The sequence below is a fragment of the Molossus molossus genome, unplaced genomic scaffold, assembly GCF_014108415.1.
Source record: "Molossus molossus isolate mMolMol1 unplaced genomic scaffold, mMolMol1.p scaffold_m16_p_9, whole genome shotgun sequence".
NCBI classification, from domain to species: Eukaryota; Metazoa; Chordata; class Mammalia; order Chiroptera; family Molossidae; genus Molossus; species Molossus molossus.
In genome coordinates this window covers 103526365-103548977 of record NW_023425403.1, presented here as the reverse complement: position 1 = coordinate 103548977, position 22613 = coordinate 103526365, and the positions used below count along the sequence as shown (strand labels likewise).

Here is a 22613-nt window from a genome sequence, read left to right as displayed (position 1 = left end):
ATATATACACACACATGTATGTATATATATACACACATATATGTGTGTGTATATATATATATATATATATTTTTTTTTTTTTTACCAAACACTCAAAGAAGTAACATCTATCCTCAAACTATTCCAAAAAATTTAAGAGGAGGAACAACTCCCAAGATCATTTTATAAGGCCAGCATTATCCTAATTTAAAAACCAGATAAAAAACTCTACAAAGAAAGAAAATTGTATGCCAACATCCCTGATGAACTTAGATGCAAAATTGTTCAACAAAATTAATAGACTCCAACAATATATTAAAAATATGTACAACATGATTGAGTGGGATTTATTTCTGGGATGCAGGAATGGTACAATATCGTCAAATCAATTAATGTGTTACACCACTCTTCCCTGCTCCAGTCCTGCAGAGGGTTCTTCTGGCTGCACCCAGTGGGGACCTTTTGGGGACTCTTTCTGGAGAAGCTCTTGTTGGATACTCAGTGATTGAACCATGTGGCTTTGGAAAGGGGACCATTCCTCCCCACCTCAAGTATACAGCCAACATGCAGCCCCCTGACTTATTGAATCACTGGGCCTGCCCTGCCACGCTGTGGCCCCTCCCTGATGATGCAGTTGCACAAGCAGATCAGAGCACCATGCAGCACTGAAACTTCTGGAGTGTCTTCTGGGGAGGTTTGCGTCCGGCAATCAAATGGACAGGTGTTAGGTGTGTAGCTACATCATGGGGAGGCCACTCCTATCTCCCCTGTGGTCTCAGCCTGCTCTGTCCTGGGAAGGGGAAGAGGTGCCTGCCCTACTCCTGTAGGTTTGCTGGCAATACCCCAATGGGAGACCGTTTGGATCGGCCTCCCAATTCCTGGTGGCCCCACCCAGCTGAGCTCATTTCCATAGGGGGAGGGTGTGCTGCTGAAATCTGGGGCGCTCTGAGTGTGCCTTCCCCAAAGGCTATTGTCTGGGTCCAGGACAAGTTCATGGCCCTTTCTGTGGGTTTGGCTAACTTAACTGGAGACTCTTTGATCTGTCTTCCTGAGCCCTGGAGGCTCTGCCCTTTTGAGCTTGGTGGTGCCAAGGGGACCGCTGGCGGCACCCAAACCGAACCTACAGCATGCTCCTCCTGGGTGAGCTAGACTGAGACTGTGGCAGAGAATGAGCGGTTTGGCTCTGGGGTAGGGGCCACTTTCCCCTCGCTGAGTTTCTGACTCTGTGACCTCCAAGTAGGGTATCCACTGGCCCTGTCTTCCTTATCCTGGTCACCCCACCATACTGAGCTCATGACCTGTGGAAGTCTGTGAATCGTGCTTGGCTTGGGCCCACTCTACAGTCTTTCTGTGGAAGGTTCTGGAGGAAGACCAGGCAACCTCTGGGGGAGGTGGAGTAGCTTACAGTTGGAGGCAGAATTCAGGGAGCCTTGGACCTTTTGTAGATCTGCCCCAAGCAACAAGCTGGAGGAAGCGGACTCTTGTACACAGATTGGTCCCTCCCGTGCTCACCCAAGCTCAGTAGATGCAGCCACAAGCAGTGAACAGTGTGGTAGGTCCAGACAGGTAGCCCAAGGCCAGTTACACACAACGTCTGAAATTGATCTGTGCCTGAACCTTGCCCGAGTGGAACCAGAACCAATACAACCAATGGTGGGCTTCAGGCCATACCAGAGCTTGACCCAACTAGCCACACAAGTGGCACACCCAAAGGGGGATTCCAGCAGGCACCAGACCCTGCTGGGAACAACTCTGCCTCAGGGGCAGCCTTGCGCAGTGACTGATACACAATGACCAAGGCTCACCCTTATAGTCAGCCATCTTAAAGGGATAATTCAACTCACAAAAGGGGCAACAGCACTCAAGATACAACTGTGACAGGAACGTACACATAACTAACAGGAAATGTTCTATGCCCTGGCCAGTTTGGCTCAGTGGTTAGAGCGTCGGCCTGTGGACCAGAGAGTCCCGGGTTTGGTTCCTGCTAAGGGCATGTACCTCGGTTGCAGTTTGTCCCCAGGCCTGGTTAAGGTTGTGTGGTGGTGACCAGTCGATGTGTCTCTCTCACATCCTAGTTTCTCTTTCTCTCTTCCTCCCTCCTGCTCTATCTGAAGATAAATGCAAAAAATGTCTTGGGGTGAGGATAAAAAAAAAAATTCTTGGAGCACTGAGCTCAGGTGACCTGGAAGACGGTGCCACTGAGCTCAACAAGACACCTACATCATAAAACCACTGTAACAAGTTTGGGAGTTACAGCAGATCCACCTACTACACAGAGAGAAAATGGGGAGACAAAGAAATGTTCCCCGAAGGAAAGAACAAGACAAACCGCAGGGAAAAAAAGTAAAAAAATTGGAAGCAACCAATATAACAGATGCAGTTTAAAACTATGGCTATAAAGATGCTCAAGGACCCTCAGGGGAGAATGGATGATCTCAGTGAGAACATAAAAAAAGAGATAGCAAGCATTAATAATAACATAGAAACCATAAAAAAAATGGTCAGAAATGAATACACTGGAAGGAATCAACCACAGACTAGATGAAGTAAAAGATTAAATCAGCAGTTTGCAGGACAAGATAATAAGTACCCAAGCAGAGAATAAAAAAAAAAACCAGAATTTTTTTAAATGAGGAAAGTCTGGGGTTTCCAGTCAAGACAGTGGCATAGATAGTAAAGGTGGTCTCGCCTCCTCCCACAACCACATCAAACCTACAGCTAAATACAGAACAACCATCATTCAGAACCTCCTGACAGCGAGCTGAATGTTAGTCCTACAACTACGAGATTAAAGCAGCAGCCACATGGAGCCTGGTAGGAAGGGCGGAGGGGACGGGCTGGTCCCACACCCACGTGTGGCGGATAAAAATCAGGAGGACACCTCGGCTGGGAAGGTCCTCCCCAAGGACTGAGGGGTCCCCGTCCCACACCAGGTGCCCCGCTCAGGGTTCCAGGGCCAGGAAGAGAATCCCCATAATTCTGGCTGGAAAGCCAGCGGGAACTGAGGCTCAGGGAGACTGAGGCAGCTGGAGCCCCAGGCAGCTCCTCTTAAAGGGCCCACGCACGGACTTACTCGGACTCACTCCTTCTGGGCTTCAGTGTTGGGGAGGCAGCTTGAAAGGCACCAGAGATATACAGGGAAGAACCGAGCAGTTTGGCACCAGGCAAGGACTGGAGGGGCAGCTTTCTCCCAGACAGATGTGCTGTCGGAGGCCTTTGTTCCTTTGGTGAGCCCTTCCCTGGGGCGGCAGACAGCAGCCACATCAGGGACTCCAGCAACCTGGCTCACACTGTGTTCCCTGCCCCGGTGATTCTCTGAGGCCCTGCCCCATACAACTTTTGGGTCTACTCAGGCTGTTTCCAGTGGCTTTACCAGAGGATTGGCCTATTTTGGCTCTTGCTTCAGATTTTCCTAAATGCTCTCAGACAAGCAGTATCTAGTCTCAGGGAGCCCATACCTCTCATTAAGTGGCCCCAGACCTGGCACTAGAAGCAGCCAACCTTAGTTCACAACTTGGCTCTACCTGGGCACCTCCAAGCCCAGCACAAGAAGCAGCCATCTGCAGATCACTTTGTAGCTTATGCCTGGTGGCCCTGGGTAGAACACAGGCAGTGGCTGACCTTGCCCCAGAGCCAGCACACCCAGTGGGCAGCTTCATACCACTGAAGCACCACCACCAACCACCTCCACAAGTGACACACTCAATGAGTGGACTCAGTGGGTACCAGAGCCCTGCTGAAGTGAGTCTTGCTCTGTGTGGTGGGCCCTGCACAACTGATCCTCCAAGGTAGTGGCTAGTGGGCACAGCCAGTCCTTGCAGCTGACCAGCCTGAGTCAATCAAGGCTCAATTACAACAGAAGGGTGTACAGTCCTTCCCATTAACATGTCAACAGCAATCAAGGCTCAATTACAACAGAAGGGTGTACAGTCCACATGAGTGGTGCACCTCTAGGGCCCAGGGGTGATCAGGCAGGCTGTGCCACTGGACCCTACAGGACACCTACTACAACAGTCCACCCTAGGAAGCCTAGGAGACACAGTAACTCTACCTCATACATAGAAACAAACACAGGGAGGCAGCCAAATGAGGAGACAAAAAAACATGTCCCAAATGAAAGAACAGAACAAAACTCCAGGGAAAGAACTAGATGAAACAGAAATAAATAATCTAACAGATGCAGAGCTCAAAACACTGGTTATAAGGAAGTTCAAGGAACTTAGTGAGAATTTCAAGAGCATAAAAAAGGACCAGTCAGAAATGAAGGATGTATAGTCAGAAATGAAAGAGGCACTAACTGAAATAAAAAATAATTTGCTGGGAATCAATAGTAGAGTAGGTGAAGCCAAGAAGCAACCATCGATTTGGAATATAAGGAAGCAAAAGACACTAATTCGAAAGAATATACAGACCTCTATGTTCACTGCAGTGTTATTTACAATAATCAAGTTATGGAAGCAACCCAAGTGCCCATCAATAAATGAGTGGATAAGAAAGCTGTGGTCCATATATATAATGGAATATTATAGGGTCATAAAAAAGAATGAAATCTCACCATTTGCAATAGCATGGATAGACCTAGGTGGTATTATGCTAAGTGAAATAAATCAGACAGAGAAAGACTAATACCATATGATTTTACATATATGTGAAATACAAAAAGCAAAACAAATGAACAAATAAAACAGAAACAGACTCAATGACACCGAGACCAGATTGATGGTTGACAGGGAGCTGGTGCGTTGGGGGCCAGAGTGAGAAAAGTGAAGGGATGAAGAATTACAAATTTCTAGATAGAAAATAGTTACAGGGATGTAAAGTACACAGAGGAAATATAGTCAATGATATTGTAATAACTATGTATGGGGCCAAGTGGGTACTTGAAATGTCAGGGGGTCACTTTGTAAAGTTTATGATTGTCTAACCACTGTTCTGTACACCTGAAACTGAGGCAAAATAATATTGACTGCAAAGGTTAATTGAAAAAATAATTTTATTTTATATAAATGTATTATATGAAAGAACAAACAAACAAAACAAAACAACAGACTCATAGAAACAAAGAACAAGCTGATAGTTGCTGGGGGGAGGGCGGTAGAGTGATGGGGACAACAGGTGAAGGGGAATATATGTAACCAATAATAGTGCGATGATTTTGCATGGTGACAGATGGTTACTAGACATAGTGTGGTGAGTATATTTTAAGATAAAAATGTCAAATCACTATGTTGTACACCTGAAATTAATAGAATATGGTATACCAACTACACCTTAATAAATAAGTATGTGCAAATCTTTGGGAAATTGATGAATTCTATTATCTTCAGCCAATACAACTTAAAACTCACCTGCTTTAGCAACCAAATTATCTTAATCGTACTTTTATAAACACAGCTTGTTTGTTTATTTGCACAGATTTCTGTATGTGCTCAAAACTTTTCACTCTATATAAGTAATTGATAAATATTTATATATTCACTTATTTGAAGAAAAGAGTAGATATCTAACTAGCAAACTAAAATATAACAAAGAGAAAAAAATTAAATCAGTTCATATCTGACTCCTCGTCAATGAGTTTATAGAAATGTATACTTCAGACCATTTTAACCACAGTCTTTTTGGTAAAAGGAGTCTTTTTTTATTGTTGACACTATTGCAGATGTCCCCCATTTTCTTCCCCTTTATCCACCCAGCCCCCGCCTGCCCCTCCCTCTGGCCATCACCATGCTGTTGGCTGTGTCCATGGGTTGTGCATACATGTTCCTTGATTAGTGAGTCTTAAGCTGTGCTGAACGGAACATCTTCAAGGGTAGAAATGATGGCAAAGGGGAAGAAATTTGCTCTTATAGAAGCATAATATTATGATATGGTTAAAAAATGAGGAATTGAACCCAGCCAGTGTGGCTCAGTGGGTTGAGCATCATCCCATGGACTGAGAGGTCCCGGCTCGATTCCCAGTCGGAGCACATGCCCGGGTTGCAGGCTCAATCCCCAGTAGGGGGCGTGCAGGAGGCAGCTGATCAATGTTTCTCTCTCACATCAATGTTTCTCTCTCTTGCCCTTCCTCTCTCTCTCTCTAAAAAAAAAAAAATCATTAAAAACTTATTTTAAAAAAATAATTTTTAAAAAAGAATATTTGGCCCTATTGAGGCAATTTTGTTGACAACAAATCTTTGAAACAGACTCACCTTTACTAGGATCTTCAAGTTCACAAACAGTTTGCCTGAAATGGACCAGACCTTTATAGATTGCTTACATTTCTTCTTCCCTTCTTTTCTCTCCTCCTTCAACTTTCTATCAGTCCAGGCAGGAAAACAGTAGGCAATTAGCAAACGTCAAAATAGCAAAATGGACAGTCAACTAGATTAACAATTTTCAACCTTTTTCATCTTATGACACACATAATCTAATTACTAAATCTCTATGACACACACAGAAATTTTTTTTTTTTGGTCTATCTGACAAAAAACAGGTATAATTTTGATTCGTTCACACAGGATGGCTATTGTTGTGACGGCTGTTGTCATTGTTTTATTTGACAGTCTGGGGGAAAAGAGCTCAGTGCCCCTGACCAGTTACTCGGGTATTGCATGTTTTAAAATCCTCACAGCACACCAGTTGAAAATCACCACGCTAGACCAAGTGTTTCCCCGTGGCCTAAACCCACCATAATTTAGCCAATAAATTTCATAAATGTCTCTAAGGGTTTTCTTTTACTCAGCCTAAGATTTCAAAATGTGTAACATCAACTTTCACCTACTAAAATGTATATAAGTAAATGAAACCTTATTCACTATAGCAAATGGTGGTAGACAAAAAACTTGCCAGTGAGAGGGGGCAACCATCTGACTTAAAATTCTGTCAGATAAATATTCAGTCAAGTCACACGCAGATGCATTATCAGGGTCCTTGTCTCTTCTGAGTCCTTCCCTCTCTCTCTGGCCGCTTCCCTCTCACCTTACCTACAGGAGGACACAGGTCTTCTCCGTCCTGTTCCCGCTCTGGAGATCTGAAAACATTTCAATCAGCCTCTCCATCTTTGCGGTTGGGTTAGGTTGGAGCAATTAAAAAATCTGTCAAGTGATCACATTGTGCCATCTGGTGGAAATTCAGTGTTTTCCAGACAGAGCAAAATGAGAGAATTTTTTCTGGTCCATACATTCCTAAAACTTCTGTATTATGTTTGACTTAGTCACAAAGAGATTCTGATAAATTTTATGGGGGAAAAGCCAGCTGAGGTCGATCTCCAGCCTGTGTATTCATTCCATCAGTTCAGCATTTTTCCAAAAGAAATGTTTGCATCTGTTCTATAATCTTCCTAAATTAAAAAAAGAAGGCAACCAAAATCTAAAGGCCAAGCTTGCATTCTAGTTTTTGAACATGTAGCAAATGCATGTGGTGTCCTTAAATTTGTCTTTATCCAAACGGTTTGTGCTTTAACTAAAAAAAAAAAGCTGTACAGTTATTCACAAATAGCATTTTCTTCGGGTGTGGAATGCCAGAGTGCTTCACCATGCCGTCTGAAGCCACTGCACAGGGTTAGGGCTTGCTACTGTTTCATCTGTTCTTAGAGAATACTAATTTCATAGACTCTCACTAATAGGAAGTCAGTTTCTTTACTGCACATTATTTCTGAATTTTTCAATGAATAATGTACATTTTGTTAGCATTCAAGAATGATGTGAAGATACCATGTACTTTGTTAGCTATATTTTCTGTGCTGAGCTCTTCGTTGGATTCCTGGGGTGGCTTTTTAAAGTACTGTTTTCCCTGGTTTCTTTCTCTGGTCAGGTTGGAGTCTCCCACGCGCAGACTCGGCATGGGCGCCCCGAAGGGTGTTCACATCACCGCTCACGCTGGGGAAGTCCAGGCCCTGTCCCAGATGGACATCGTTTTCCACAGTAGTGATGGGACGGTGAGTTCAGTAGTCAGCCTCCTATCGTCTGTCCTGACAACACACATGTCCCTAAGGCGTCAGCATATTAAGTTTACGGTGGTTTGTAAGGAAACGTTGGGAGAAGTGGAGAGAGGAAAAGGTGAACAAGGGAAAAGTTACTTTAGCACGGAAAGGAGGTCCAAGGAAGTTCAAAGTAATTCTGTGTTGGATCCACACAGCTTTCTTTAACGAGTATTTGTGCCATCAAGTTTCTTGTTATTTTCAGCTTTGGAAAAATACTACCGACTTTCCGAGTTTACAAAGAATATCAACTCTGCCATTTCCCAGTGATACATCTGTCACTGGAAGGTACCTGTGACAACCATTATCTGTCACCACTCAGAGCACTGGGCTTTCTTAGGCCAAATTATGTTTAAATGAAAATAAGATCTTTAAAAGTCAACTACAGCCCAGCCGGTGTGGCTCAGTGGTTGAGCGCTGACCCATGCACCAAGAGGTCATGGGTTCGATTCTCAGTCAGGGCACGTGCCCAGGCTGTGGGATGATCTCCAATGAGGGGCATGCAAGAGGTGGCTAATCGATGTTCTCTCTCATCGATGTTTCTATCTCTCTCTTTCCCCCTTCCTCTTTCTCTAACATCAATAAAGAAAAAAAATTAAAATATGGAAAATAAAAATTTTGTATTAAAAAAATAAATAAAAATAAAAGTCAACTACAATAAAGTCAACTACAATAAAGATAAAATCTGGAACTTCAAGTCCAGAAGTAAAACATCTCTGAAACAGGTCAGAGTCGCGAGGAGGCAATGGAGTTGCCTGCGGTTGTTCAACACTGATGGTTCTGGTGCTCGACCAATTCGCTGATCCCCTACTGGGATTCAGGGGCCATAACAGGCCTCCCTGGGCTTTATGTTCCCATCTGGCGAGTACGGGAAATAATATTTGCTTAACTATGTCACAGGGTTCCGAGACACCAATATGGTGATATGGATGACAACATTTTGAAATCATATCAGTTTAATATTAAGAAGGTGTAGTTGAGGCCAAGGGGGGCCGAGAGGGCAGCTCGCGGGCATGGGCAGGACCCGATGGCGGCCGGAGCTGGATGTAAGGTCGTCTGGCGAAGCTCCCACAAGTCTCACCTTGAAAGTGATGACACCCGGAGCAGATAAATGCAGAAATGGAAACCAAGAATTTTGGAATATTATTACAAAATCATAATGTCACTACATATTTAAAGTGTATTACCTTGAAAAAATTTATACTGACTGTAATTTTTAAATAACATAAACTGTTTCCCATGAATTAGGTGTCAATTTATAAATAGCACAGTCTAGCCCATCATTAAAGTTCCTCTCTCTTATTACTGGGGGCCAGTTCATTGTGAAGTGTTGTCTGCCTCCCACAAAATATTGTCCTACCAAAGCAAAGAAGATGGGCAGAGGAGCAGTATATAAACTACCAGTGACTAGCGTTTGCTGGAAAAGAAATAACAACTAGAAAAAAATTGAGCAATTATCCATAAAATAGGACAGAGAAGCAGACAAGTTAGAGAAAATCAAGAGCACACTGGGAAAGGCAAGCACCCCCAGCACCCAAAGCATTTGGCAATAACATAAATAGGTTCTGCATTTACAACGTGATACCCATTGATTCCTTTACTCTGGGAGTCCCAGACCTCAAGGGCCAAGCTTTGCCCCCAAAGCCACCAGCACTGATCCACTCGCTGCAGCGGTCGGTGTTCCCGGAGCGAGGATGCGCCAGCCAAGTTACTAAAAGATTGGAGCTCATGGATGAAGGCCACATAAAACAGAGGAAGGATCTGACTTGGTTGGCGCGGAAGAACGTTATGCCTGCTCGCAATGTATTTAATTCCTTCAACGAGTGAGCATCCGAAAACAGCAAGGTTCGGAGCTCAGTGCGACAATTCTTACCATCTTCAGTTACCAAAAAAATGTCCAAAACTCAACCGATGGCCATTGGTTTGCATTTCAGTTAACTAAACTGTAATAGGAACACACAATTTAGTAGCTTTTGTTTTATTTTCGTTGGCTTTGATCTGGTGTCTACTGCTTTTCTGCATCTAATAGAAGGCAGCAGTTTCAAATATTCTAAAAGGTAGGGAAATGCTTGATAGCTAATGGGATGAATTTAATTGCCTTTCACAGGAAAATAAAATCAGGAGAAATTCCAACATCCACAGGTAAAAATAATTTAGATGCATCTATTTCTGTGACTTGTGATTTATGTTAATGGAGAAGAGAAGATGAATTAACATAAAGTCAAAGTGGTTCACAAGATAAATGTGAATCAGCAAAATAGTCCTATTGTTACTTTTGTCAGGAAATTCTGAAAGGTATTTTGGGGAGTGCAGCATTATAAATTTTCCTAGTGAAACTAGCACACTGAGTAGGAGTAGAAATGACATCCCTCCAAATTAGAGAAGGAATTATTAACACCTTGCCTGAATGTAAAACAGACACAGACTTTAAAAGATTTGGATAGTTATAATATGACAAGTAAAATCAGGTGCTTATTTCATATTCTATGCTGAGAAAAAACTAATTTGTTTAAAACATTTTGAGAATATGAGTTTTATGTGTATCATGTTCATTCCTCCTTTACCAATTAATCTCTCATTTTCTCCCGAACAGCTTGTGCTTGACGCTGAAACGGTACGTTTACCCAAGTTGGTTCAGAGGGCACAGGGTGCTGCTGGCAACTCACAAAGACTCTATGAAATGTGCGTGTGTCCAGACGGGAAGCTTTACTTGTCTGTGGCTGACACGGGTACTACGTGCCACGAAAACAGTCACATCTGTCTCTAAACCACCCACATCTTCCATGGAGAACCTGCCTTGTTTCAGGGAACCTCAAAATAGTGACCTCAAGCCTTCACACTTGAAGCAACTTGACACCCTGGAAAAATGAGATGGCAGCCGAAAGAATACTTTCAAAAGGAGCTCAGAGAGGAAACTGTGCCGATGACAGGGTGCAGGGGAATGGTGAGCGGATTTAGATACGAAAGTCAAAGAAATAGCAAAATGACGTGTTTATTCCACTAGATTGATTTTCATCAGAACCACGTGAATTTTCTTTTCCTTTCTTGTACATGTCAATCTACAATGAAGTATCAAACTGCTGTGCGGAATCAGCTTATGATGTTCAACTGACTCCCCATAAAACGAGCATCGGTCAATACTAAAATGCCCCAAAGTTCTATGAGGCATTTTCATTAGATCACTCTGATCTGTGAGTTCTCGCTTTATTTTCATGCTAAGTATGTCAAGTTTCACAAGAAAAAGTTTCGATTTTAAAAGGACTTTAAAGTTGATCCAATTTTCAATATGTAATCAAAGGAATAAATTACACAAAATTAATCATGCTTTCTTAATAGTCAACAAGCAATAAAAATCAACCTACATTTCCCCAAACTTCAGTTTGAGTGTCTTACTCTTTTTTTTTTTTTTTTTTGCAATTTAAAATGTTATTATACTTTATTTTTTTTTTTAATTTTGAATTTTTATTTATTTATTTATTTTTTTGTTACAGATATTTTACCTTTTTACCCCATTGGCACCCCCCCCCCTCCACCCTGTCCCCGGTTTAGTTGTCCATATCCTGAGTGTCTTACTTTCTTTAATCCTTACAACTCTTTGAGGTAGGTATTATTTTCCCCAACTTACTGGTGATTAAAAATGGTTCAGGAAGAACAAATGCCAAGGTATTAACAGTAGCTACTAGAAATTAACAGCTGTTTCCACTTGGAAAAACTTTGATATGTTGTTTCATTCCATCCCAAACGCCAGCCTACAGGATAGCTGTGAAAATGGGATAATACTCTTCTGACAAGTGAAGAAACTAAAGTCGAAATGGGTTTTGTCACCCACCAAGATCAAACAGCAGCTGGTGGGCTCCACACTGCCCGTCCCGCGCGCTGAGCCCTACACAGTAGGTAGAAGCCCCATGTGGCTGCACAAGGAATCAGACTCTCAGTTTGTGGAACGGTACTTAGTACCAAGTGGGTGTATAAGTTGCCACATAACCCAAATAGGACATGTAAGGTTTCTCGCCAGGAAAAAAGAGAAACAGCCGCAGAAGCGGGCAAGGAAGTTTTATTGGAGCGCTCTCGGGCGAGGTTGGCTGGTCCGGGGTTGGGCCAGGGAAGTCGCTGTTACGTCCGCCCAGGAAAGTTTCAGAGGGGAGGTGGAGGACCGAAGAGGGGAGATATTTAATTGGCCGAGGGGTAAGGCGGGGTGATTCTGCATAACGAAGAGGGGTGGTACTTGATTGGCCCAGGGGTAAGGCGGGGTGATTCTGCATAACAAAGAGGGGAGGTACTTGATTGGCCCAGGGGTAAGGCGGGGTGATTCTGCATAACAAAGAGGGGAGGTACTTGATTGGCCGAGGGGTAAGGCGGGGTGATTCTGCATAACAAAGAGGGGAGGTACTTGATTGGCCGAGGGGTAAGGCGGGGTGATTCTGCATAACGAAGAGGGGTGGTACTTGATTGGCCCAGGGGTAAGGCGGGGTGATTCTGCATAACAAAGAGGGGAGGTACTTGATTGGCCGAGGGGTAAGGCGGGGTGATTCTGCATAACAAAGAGGGGAGGTACTTGATTGGCCGAGGGGTAAGGCGGGGTGATTCTGCATAACGAAGAGGGGTGGTACTTGATTGGCCGAGGGGTAAGGCGGGGTGATTCTGCATAACGAAGAGGGGTGGTACTTGATTGGCCCAGGGGTAAGGCGGGGTGATTCTGCATAACGAAGAGGGGAGGTACTTGATTGGCCCAGGGGTAAGGTGGGGTGATTCTGCATAACAAAGAGGGGAGGTATTTGACTGGTGGTTTCGATTTCTCCTGGGCGTCTCTTTCCCCGCCTGAAGTCATGTGACTCCTCGTCCTGGAGCCCACCGACCTTACATTCTGACCTTTTGTGTTAGATATGGGCACCGTTTTCTGTCTGGCTGCTTCGCGCCAGGTAGGGGCATCATGGGGAGGGAAGGTCAGTGGTCAGTGGCTCAGAAGGGAGTCGCATGTAGGGATGAAGTAGCATCTAGTTGACAGCTACTCAAGAGACGTCGCAAATGCGGCTTTGTAAAAATCTGAGGACAAAAGGAGCAAACATCAGTAACAAGCAGATAATGAGGAGAGGGCCGAGGATGGGTGCAATCCATGTAAATGCTGGTGATTGCCACTGTCCTGAGAAAGGGTTATCCGTTGTCTGCCTCCTGCAGAGCTCATCTTGCAGGCGATTCAGGACGTTGATACTTTCTTCTACTAGACCAGTCTCATTGATACAGTAGCACAATGTTCTTGGAGGAAGAGACAGGTCCTTCCCTTGCCTGCTGTCAATAGGTCTAGTGCCCACGGATTTTGGAGTGTAACCTGAGCAAGGGAGGTGACCTGGCGCTGGAGAGAGGCTAGGGATGTTGCTGACGTCTCTACAGCTATGTGGAGTTTTCTTCCAGCTGGGAAGCGGTTGTTATGCTGTGTCCTATGGCGCCACCTCCCATACCTGCGGCAACGAGGGAGGAGGCTAGAGAGAGCCCACCAGGACCGGGAGGAAGACTGCCCCTTTCTCCCGGCGGGCCGGTTGGGACAGCAAGGAGAGGAATTCCGCTTGGCCTTACATCATAAGTTGGGGCACTAGGGTAACCAGTAAGTAAGGAAAAGGGGATGAGGTGTTTATAGATTTAGTTAGGGTTTCATTGCACCAAAAGAATCCTCCAGGTGGCGCATTAAGTAAAGCAGTGACCACAATAGTGGAGTTGCACGGGAGACGAGATGAGGAGGTAGAAGAGCCTCTGTAACAGACAGAGGAGTTTGGGGTGAGGAATTCCCGGAATAGGGGTCCCTCTGTTAGTGGAGGAAGGGTGGGCTGGGCAGTCGAGTCGTTGAAGCCCTGGATTAGGGGAACTGCCGTCAGGGGTGAACGGCCAAGAACAGCGCCCATGAAGCAGCCGGTAACACTGCCCAGCCCGGGGTGAGGCAAGGTTTCTGCCCCCTGACGAATCAGGGCCAGCCCGGGGAACGGGTCTTCTTGGGGTTGCAGGTGACTGTCCAGGGCAGCTTCATTATGTAGGATGGTATTGGACATTTGTCCCAGTCGTTCTGTGGGTTCTGGGATGATGCGGGTATAGGGCCGGAAGATTTTTAAGGTTCCTGAGGGGTAGCTGACACGTGCCTGGGGTAGCTGTAGACTTTTTCTTCTACACCTTTTACCCATTTCTGTCCCAGGGGTCTTTGATGATGAGTTTAAATTTGGACGGCCCGAGGTAGTTTATGGCACAGGCCCAGTAGGGGCAGCTTCCAAACACCTGGGGCCACCGGCGGCCGTGATCCCGGGTCTGTTCGTGCAGGAAACAAACGGCGGAGATACGGAATTAGGTGCGCTTCTCATTTCTGACATCTGGGCCGGGATGGTAATGCTGCCTGGCAGCCCCCAGGCTGGCAGCCCACTGTGGTTAGGAAGTGGGTGTGGGTTGTCCCACCTTCAGTCCAGCTTTCTTGTACATAGAAACATCAGACATAGGCCTGGATCTGCTTAGCTGTACTGGGAATTCCTGGAATAAGGATCAGGAGAAGGGCGAGGAGCCAAGGGAGCCGGGCTCCGGGTAATCCGGAGGCAGGTGGGGCTCAAGGGTTCGGATTGCCAGTGGTCTTGGGCCAGGGCCAGTTTGAGGCAGAAAACATGGTACCAGGGTGTCTGTCCCAGGAGTTTGGGGGCCATGGGGGTGGTTAATATTACTCTATGGGGTCCCGTCCACAGAGGTTGCAAGGAGCCGGGCTTGAGTTCTCGTAGGAGGACGCTGTCTCCCAGCTGGAGGGAACCATGGGCTGGGCACCGTCGGGGCCCCATACAGGCGGGAGGGTCTGATCTGCATGTTTTCTCAAGAGATGGCGGAGCAGCGATAGGGAAGGGAGGTATGTGGCCAGAGGTGAGGGGTTTATGGGGAAATTGTGGTTAGTTAGAAACGGTCTCCCATCAAGCAGTTCAAAGGGGCCGAGCCCTGTAGGGCCCCCGGAGTAGCTCTAGTCCTGGTGAGAGCGAGAGGGAGAGGACCGGCCAGGAGAGTTTGGCCTCAATAGAAAGTTTGGTCGGGTGGTTTTTTAGGATACAGATGATCTGGGATGACATGGTATGTGGGCTTCCAGGTGATGTTCAGGGAGTTCACTGCCTGCTGAGCCACTTGAGCAGTAGAGGCAGGACCGTTGTCTGGTTGAATGGCCATCGGCAGTCCAACACGTGGGACGACCTGGTCAATGAAGATAGAGGCAACGGTGTCGGCTGTTCCCGGGGGTGAGAAAGGCCTCGATCCATCTTGAAAGGGTATCAACAAAGGTAAGAAGGTAGCAGAGTTTTTTGTGGGGAGGCCTATGGGTGAAATCAATTTGCCAGTTTTGGGCTGGCTGATGTCCTCTCATGTGGTGGGTGGGAATCGGGGGTGGAGACCCCCTTAAGGAGAGGTCTTTGAACAGATAGCACAGGCCGCGTGTACTTCTTCAACAGCTCGCTGGAGGCCTGGGAGGAAGAGTGGCTGCAGAAAGCGGTCCAGGGTTCCAGGCCCTACACGTGGAGAGCGCTGGATGTCAGAGCGGAGGGCCGCAGCCTGCTCCCCCGGCAGGGCAACTTTGTCTCCGAGGAATAGCCATTCCTGCTCAGTTTTTCTTCCTCCTCTTTGTATAAAATTCTCTTCTCCCTGGTAGTATAAGAGGCCTTAATGGGAGTGGAAACATGATGGGAGTAGAGGAGGTGTCTGAGGTGAGACCCCGAGCTACTGTGTCTGCACCAGTGGTCCCTAGAGAATCCGGATCCGGCGGGCTTGATGTCCTTTGCAGTGTACCACTGTTACCTCCGCGGTAGCAGGAGGGCGTCAAGGAGCTGAGAGCTGAGGGCAGCGTTGATAATGGGGGAGCCCTTGGTAGTGAGGAATCCCTGTTCCCTGCAGAGTACAGAGTGACTATGGGTGATGAAGAAGGCATATTTAGAGTCAGTGTAGATGGTTACCCGTTTCCCCCGGACTAGAGTGAGTGCCCGGGTAAGGCTGTGAGTTCAGCCTTTTGGGAAGTGGTGTCATCTGGAAGGCGCTGGGCCCTAGAGTAGAGGAGTCAGTGACCACCGTGTAGGCCGCCCGCCGCAACCCATCGGGCCCCAGTGCTGAACTCCCGTCTACCAAAAGGATAAGGTCGGGGTTTTCCAAAGGTGAGTCAGATAGACCCTCCCGGGGTCTGCTGAGAGAGTCTATCAGTTCCGGACAGGAATGGGTAGGTTCCGGTGGCGTCGCCAGAATCGGAAGTAAGGGGGCTGGCTTGAGTTGGGGGGAAGGTAAGAGAGAGATGGATGGAGGCTGGCCGGTGAGATGTCAGTTGGATGGTGGCTCCAAGGCTGTGGAGTATGTCTCAGCCCAAAAGAGGTATTGGGCAAGAGGCATGAGTAGAAAGGACTGTGAGAATGGGTGGCCTTCCAGAATGCATGAGAGAGGCCGAGTTTGAGGGGAGAGGAGGGTGTCCCATCAGTTTCCATAACTGAGACCTGAGAAGGGACTAGAGGCCCGGAGTGAGATGGCAGAACAGAGAAGGTGGCCCCGTGTCCACCAGGAGTGAGATAGACTTACCCGCTACCTGCAGCCTTACCCTGGGCTTGGCAGGGTGACTGGGGTCCTCGAGTCCGGGCCGCGTCAGTCGTCCATGAGGCTGAGGAGCTCAAGCAATGGGCCTGCTTGGCTGGCTTATCCCCTGTGTGGTGACACTGAGGATGAGCCTGTCACCCAGAAGGGGCAATCGCTCCACCAGTGACCAGGCTGTTTGAAGTCTGGGCATGGTTTTGTAGGTGGCCGGGGACATGGGCACTGATGAGCCTCGTGGCCTTCATTGCCACATTTGAAGCAGGCCCCTGGTGGGGTTCCCTTCGGCGGCCCAGAGACGTTACGTCTCTTAGGTCTGGCGCCCCCTGTACCCTGCCCGTGCTGGGCTGCCGGCCTCAGGGCTGCCACTGGAGCCTGGGTTTGGAGATTCACCTTCTGCTGCATTCGGGCCTGACGAGTGGCCTTAGCCTTGTCCTCTCGGGCATTAAAGACTTTAAATGCCACGTTCAACAGGTCTCGGATAGGGGTCTCTTCTTTTTTTAGTTTCTTTCTAATGTCTGGAGCTGACTGGGAGATAAAGTGCGTAGCTAGGACTGTAGTCCCTACCTCTGAGGTAGGGTCTAGTCGGGTGTGGAGAATCATAGCATCGGTCAGATGATTCAGAAACAGTGCCAGATCACTAAGAGTGATCTCCCTTAGTCTGTCATAACTAATTATCTTCTGGGCTGCGTTCTGCATGCCTGCTAAGAGGCATTGACCATCTGATCTCGTCTATGTCTACCGTCCTATCCTGCTTGGTAAGTCGAATTGTGTTCTGCCACAGGGACCGCCAGAGTCCTGATGGGCATTTGGTTGTCTGTGAGGTATATCTGGTCGGCATAGGCCCGTGCCTCCATTCGAATATGGCACATTCGCCAGGGGTGGGAGTAGAAGACATAATGACATAGAGATCATGCCAGGTGAGGTCATACGCTTGAATGAGGTATCTGAGTTCTTTGGTAAAGGCAGTGGGGTTAGTTGAGTAAGACCCTAAGCATTTTTCAATGGCAGATAGGTCAGAAAGAGAGAAAGGAACATGGACCTGAACTACCCTTCTGTTCCCGCCACTTCACGGAGAGGGCAGAGAAGGTTGACTTCTTCCGGTGAGGCACAATGTGAGCAGGTGTGGGCGCTGACAGGGGAGGGGAGAGCGGGGTCAGAGGCTGGAGGCAAAGAGGGGTTAGGAGAAGATGGACCTGGGTATGGTGGTGGAGAACTGGGAGTAGGATCAGGCTAGATAGGGGGCGGGGTGGAGAAAGTTCTTCTGGGGTCAGCAAAGGAGGAAAGGTCAGGAGCGGAGGGGTTGGAGGGGTGTCCTTGGCTAGGAGGACCTGAGCCATGGAGCAAGAGGCACACAGGTTAAGATGGGACCACAAGTACCAAAAGGCCTGAATGTAAGGGACTTCTGGCCATTTCCCATTTCTTTGGCAAAAGTTTTGTAAGTCAGTGAGTATGTTAAAATTGAAAGTCCCCTCAGGAGGCCATCTAGATAGATTGTCTAGTGGGTATTGTGGCCAGTCCACAGTGGAGAAGAAGGTAAGTTCTTCTTTAGAAAGGAATATATTTTTGAGAGATTTAGTATGAGACACCCTAGAGGCGTCTCTGAGTCCAGTAGAGATTCCTGATTGCCCATGGTCGGCCCCAGCCCCGGAGTGATCAGAGATGAGAATTGGCGTCCGAAACTCAATCTCTGGTCAATGAACAGATAGAGTGGGGGGCAGCCGGGACGTCTCCCCGGAATCCCATGCACCCGGAATGGATAGGAGGTCCCTGACGCAGCTGTGATTACGGACAGGGAGCTCCGGAGGTGGAGGGAACTGAGGAGCAGCCAGAGGCAGGGGGACTCACCACACTGTGCGCCAGCTGGGTGGAAGGTTGGTGGTCCCTGGTCTTCCTCGGGAGGGAGGGAGAGGAGCGGCCCAGGTGGGCTCAAGCTCCTCCCAGGTTTCGGCACCAAATGTAAGGTATCTCGCTGAGGAAGAAAGAGACGGAACTGCAAAAGCGGGCATGAAGGTTTTATTGGAGCGCTCCTGGGCGAGGTTCACTGTCCAGGGTTCTGGCCAGGGAAGTCACGCTGTTATGGCCACTCAGGAAAGTTTCATAGGGGAGGTGGAGGAATGAAGAGGGGAGGTACTTGATTGGCCAAGGGGTAAGGCGGGGTGATTCTGCATAACGAAGAGGGGAGGTACTTGATTGGTCAAGGGGTAAGGTGGGGTGATTCTACATAACGAAGAGGGGAGGTATTTGATTGGTGGTTTCGACTTCTCCTCGGGTGTCTCTTTCCCGAAGTCATGTGACTCTGGAGCCCGCAGACCTTACAGGACACACTACACCTTTGAAAACAAGTTAGTTATATGCAAGCCACTCACTTTTTAAATGCCTTCATCACAAAGATTGGTGGGTTTGGTTTGGGTTTGTTCTGTTTTACCAGCCCTTGTCGTTAGAATCCCCCAACAGCACAAGATGTGGGGGGATCAACAGCACCGCAACTTTCTAATGATAGCATTTATAACTATAAACACACGTTCCTATTCATTTTCTACAGTCTCAAAACTGAAAATAAAGAAGTGAACTTATTTTTAAACCTGTTTAGACACGGTGTTCATTTAACAATGTGTAGCCCACTTATCACAACTTCATTTTTAAGTTGCTAGTGTGCATAAACATCTGAAATTACAAAATAAAAGTACTGTGCTTCCTGAGCAGTTAAGAGCAAACTCAACTCTAAATATAGTGCTCCTACAGTTTCACAGGGGTTTGGGGTCATTTTAGATTAGAACTTGTTCACCTTTCCCATTTAAGTCCTGATTTAAATTAACGCCTGCTTTCTTGCTATGCCAGTCCTCTTGTCATAGTAAAATGTTGCCATTTTGAGGGTCATATTTACTCTCTGGTTCCATGTTTGTTCAAAATAAATATCTTCAAACTGACATAACACAGAATCTCCATGGAACATTTATTAGCTTGGTTCTAATAGTACATGTAAAAAAATAACATATATGGTGCTTAAATGATAAAGTGAGGTCAAGAAAAAACATCAAGGAGAAAGCATGAATAACACCTTTAAATAAAAGGTGTAAATTAGATGTTTTGCTCCTTTGTTAAGGATATCTGCATTCTCTAGAGTGAGGTAAGAAACTTCTTGGTTAGAATGAAAACTTTTAGATATGCTGTATTCTCAAATGTATTACATAAATCTGCCTTCTTAAATACTTTATGCAATGTGACTTAATTTTCATTAAGGGTCCAAGTCATAATTATGCACGTACACTAATGCTAATGAGGTAGATACACTGACATTGCTATATACCAAGTGACTATAGACCATTGAATGTTGATATTTTTAGTAATAATCCTTACTTTTTTCCAATTTTCAAACTAATTGAGCAGGCACAGAAAAAACAACAAAAAAACTATGAGTAGTTTATTATGAATAGTCAAGAACTGATTTGCAGCAAAATGGATTTCCTAAGACTTGACAGCTGAATAAAACACGAATTCTCTCATCCTGGGCAGAACTGTAGGTCCCAACGCCTTAGGGGTGGACAGGTGCACTTCTTCTAAAGACAAATTCAAACCAGGAAGGGGTGAGCTCCACGTGTTCAGATCCTTCCTTTCAACTCACCCACCAAGTCCATCTCTCTTCCTTTGGGGAACAGTGCAGGAGGGTGGAAGTTCCCCTTCTGGAATGGCAGAAGCCCTCACTCTGGGCTATCAGATTGTGTCTGCTTTTAGTCCCCATTTAAAACATCACTTCTTACTCAGCTTTCGCAGTCTTCTCCATATATTAAATTCCACTTCAAGTTTGCTGTGGTTTGGAAACCAAACAAACTTTGTATCAAGTATAAACACATAGGAGGAACGAGATCTTTGGGCACTGCTAAGTAACACCATCTTGAACTGAATACACGGTGAGCTCAACTTCAACCTAGTCTTCTAGAGACCCGGGCCCCATACTCAGAGTAAATGAGGGTACTTCCCAAGCTACATATCAAAAGAAAGCAGAATACATTTTAAACACATTTTTTATTTAATTTTGGCTTTAGCATACAGGTAATAGGTCCATAGTATAAGGAGACACACCTCAGTAGTCTCATCAGTGGTTGATGGAACTGACAGCCAGGATGGAGTGCACTCCTCCATAGCCCCAGCAACCGCCATGCCTTCTCAGGGTGCCAAGGAAGTACTACTCTAAGCCATATTTGTTAAAATAAGATCAATGGGGAAGGGGGGTTACTTTAGAAGCCCAAGATTTAGAAAATTCCACCTGCAGCCTGCAGCTTCAGCCCCTACCGAGCATTTCCAGCCTGTGCTTCAGGCCTGGCCTGTGGGTTAACTAGCCAGTTCCACAGTCTCAGTTCCTGGAAAGAGATCTCTTCACGTATCTATCTATACTTATCTTCTACTGGCTCTGTTTCTTGGGTAGAACCCTGATTAATACATGACTAATTCAGCTCTTTTCTAATTCTTATTTTCTACCAGTACTATAAATTTTATTCTTTTTTCTTTCTTTATTTTTTTGTGGTATGTGCCCCAAGCAGGAACCGAACCCGGGACTCTCTGGCCTGCAGGCCGATGCTCAACTGAGCCAAACTGGCCAGGGCTATTCTTGACATTAATAAAACAATACAGAAAAAAAAACTGAATTGCACAAATAGAAGAAAATCCCACCCATCCCCAAATCAGACCTGGAACAACTTTATTAAGCCCAATTTGTTCATTTTACCAACTTTGTTCCTGGACTCCCCGCTGCCCACCAGGCTGGTTTTTAGACAAATGGGACCGTGCAGGTTGTTTGCTGGCTTCCTGGGGAGGCTGTGAACAACTCGGCCCTTCTGCCCAGGGCACGCATTCCTCCCTCGCAGGGCACGCATTCCTCCCTGCTGGAGGGCAGCAGCCTGCCCTGCCCTGCCCTGCCCAGACCGTGCTGCTCAGGAGCGGCTACTCCACACATTGCGGACAGTTTCCATTTCCTTTTCATACAAAAAGCAAAACGGGGAAGAAAGAAAAAGGGTAAAATAATTAGTTCAGGTCCAAAATTCCTTACTCCAAATTTCAGAATCTTAAAAGCTCCCCGAAATGAAAACTTTCCAAATATGTCAGCTGCAAAACCTGACCTAAATTTAGATGAGGCTATTTATCAGGTTTATGTATTCAATTCAGTGTGAATATTCACAGGTTTCACTGCAAAAATATCAACTCTGATGAGAATGCTTCATTAAAAACTTCCTAAAATCCAAATTCTGAAATACATTTGAATCCGAGGGTTTAATACAAGGGATTGTGAACTCATAACTCTTTTCAAAATTTTTTAAATTAATTTTTAGAGAGAGGGAGAGGAAATGAAACATCGATGTGACAGCAAAACACCGATCAGCTGCCTCCTGCACACCCCCTACCTGGGATGGAGCCCACAACTTAGGCACATGCCCTGCCCGGGAATCCAACTGGCCCCCCATCTTTCAGTGCATGAGACGGCACGCAACCAACTGAACTCAGCTACGTTTTTAAAAAGAAAGTAAAAACAAACAAACAACCCCCCTCCCCGCCAAAACAAAAAAACCTCCAACTGGATCAACTATCACAACCAGACAAGGTTTCCTGTGTACATTTTAATACTCAAAAGCAATAAAATATATTCCAAGTGCTGAAACTGAGTTCCAAACTAGCAAGTGCTTCTTCAAAAAGGTCCAGAAAGCTGAAGACCCAGAATTTGGGTAGTTCTGGAACACAGAACTCTTAGTGCTGAAACACCAATTCAGCCTCTACCTACAGAAGAACCATATTTAAAGTATTTATTTCCAAATACATACATAGATATATATGTATATATGTCTATATATGTATGTATGTATATATATACATACAGGGTGGGGCAAAAGTAGATTTACAGTTGGAAAATAATACAATAATAATACAATAAATAGTGTTTCACGTACTCACAACTGTAAACCTACTATAGCCCCACCCTGTATATACCATATATATCAATCCTAATCCCTAAAAAGGTAAAATAAGATAAACTCTCTAATCAATAAGCACCTAATAAACCTAGTACTTTATATTCAATCATAAAAAAAAGAAACCTAGTAAAATTCCAGTATAAGAAAAT

General features: G+C 45.9%; 1 protein-coding gene across 1 annotated transcript in view; it reads left to right on the top strand.

The window, feature by feature from the left end:
• SGCG (sarcoglycan gamma) overlaps positions 1-11019 on the top strand; it is a 108586-nt gene extending 97567 nt beyond the window's left edge. The window contains exons 7-8 of the mRNA XM_036250229.1: positions 7771-7894; positions 10530-11019. Coding sequence (XP_036106122.1) covers positions 7771-7894; positions 10530-10703 — 298 coding nt within the window. The 3' untranslated portion in view covers positions 10704-11019. The remainder of the gene's footprint in view (positions 1-7770; positions 7895-10529) is intronic.
• Positions 11020-22613: the final 11594 nt, after the last annotated feature.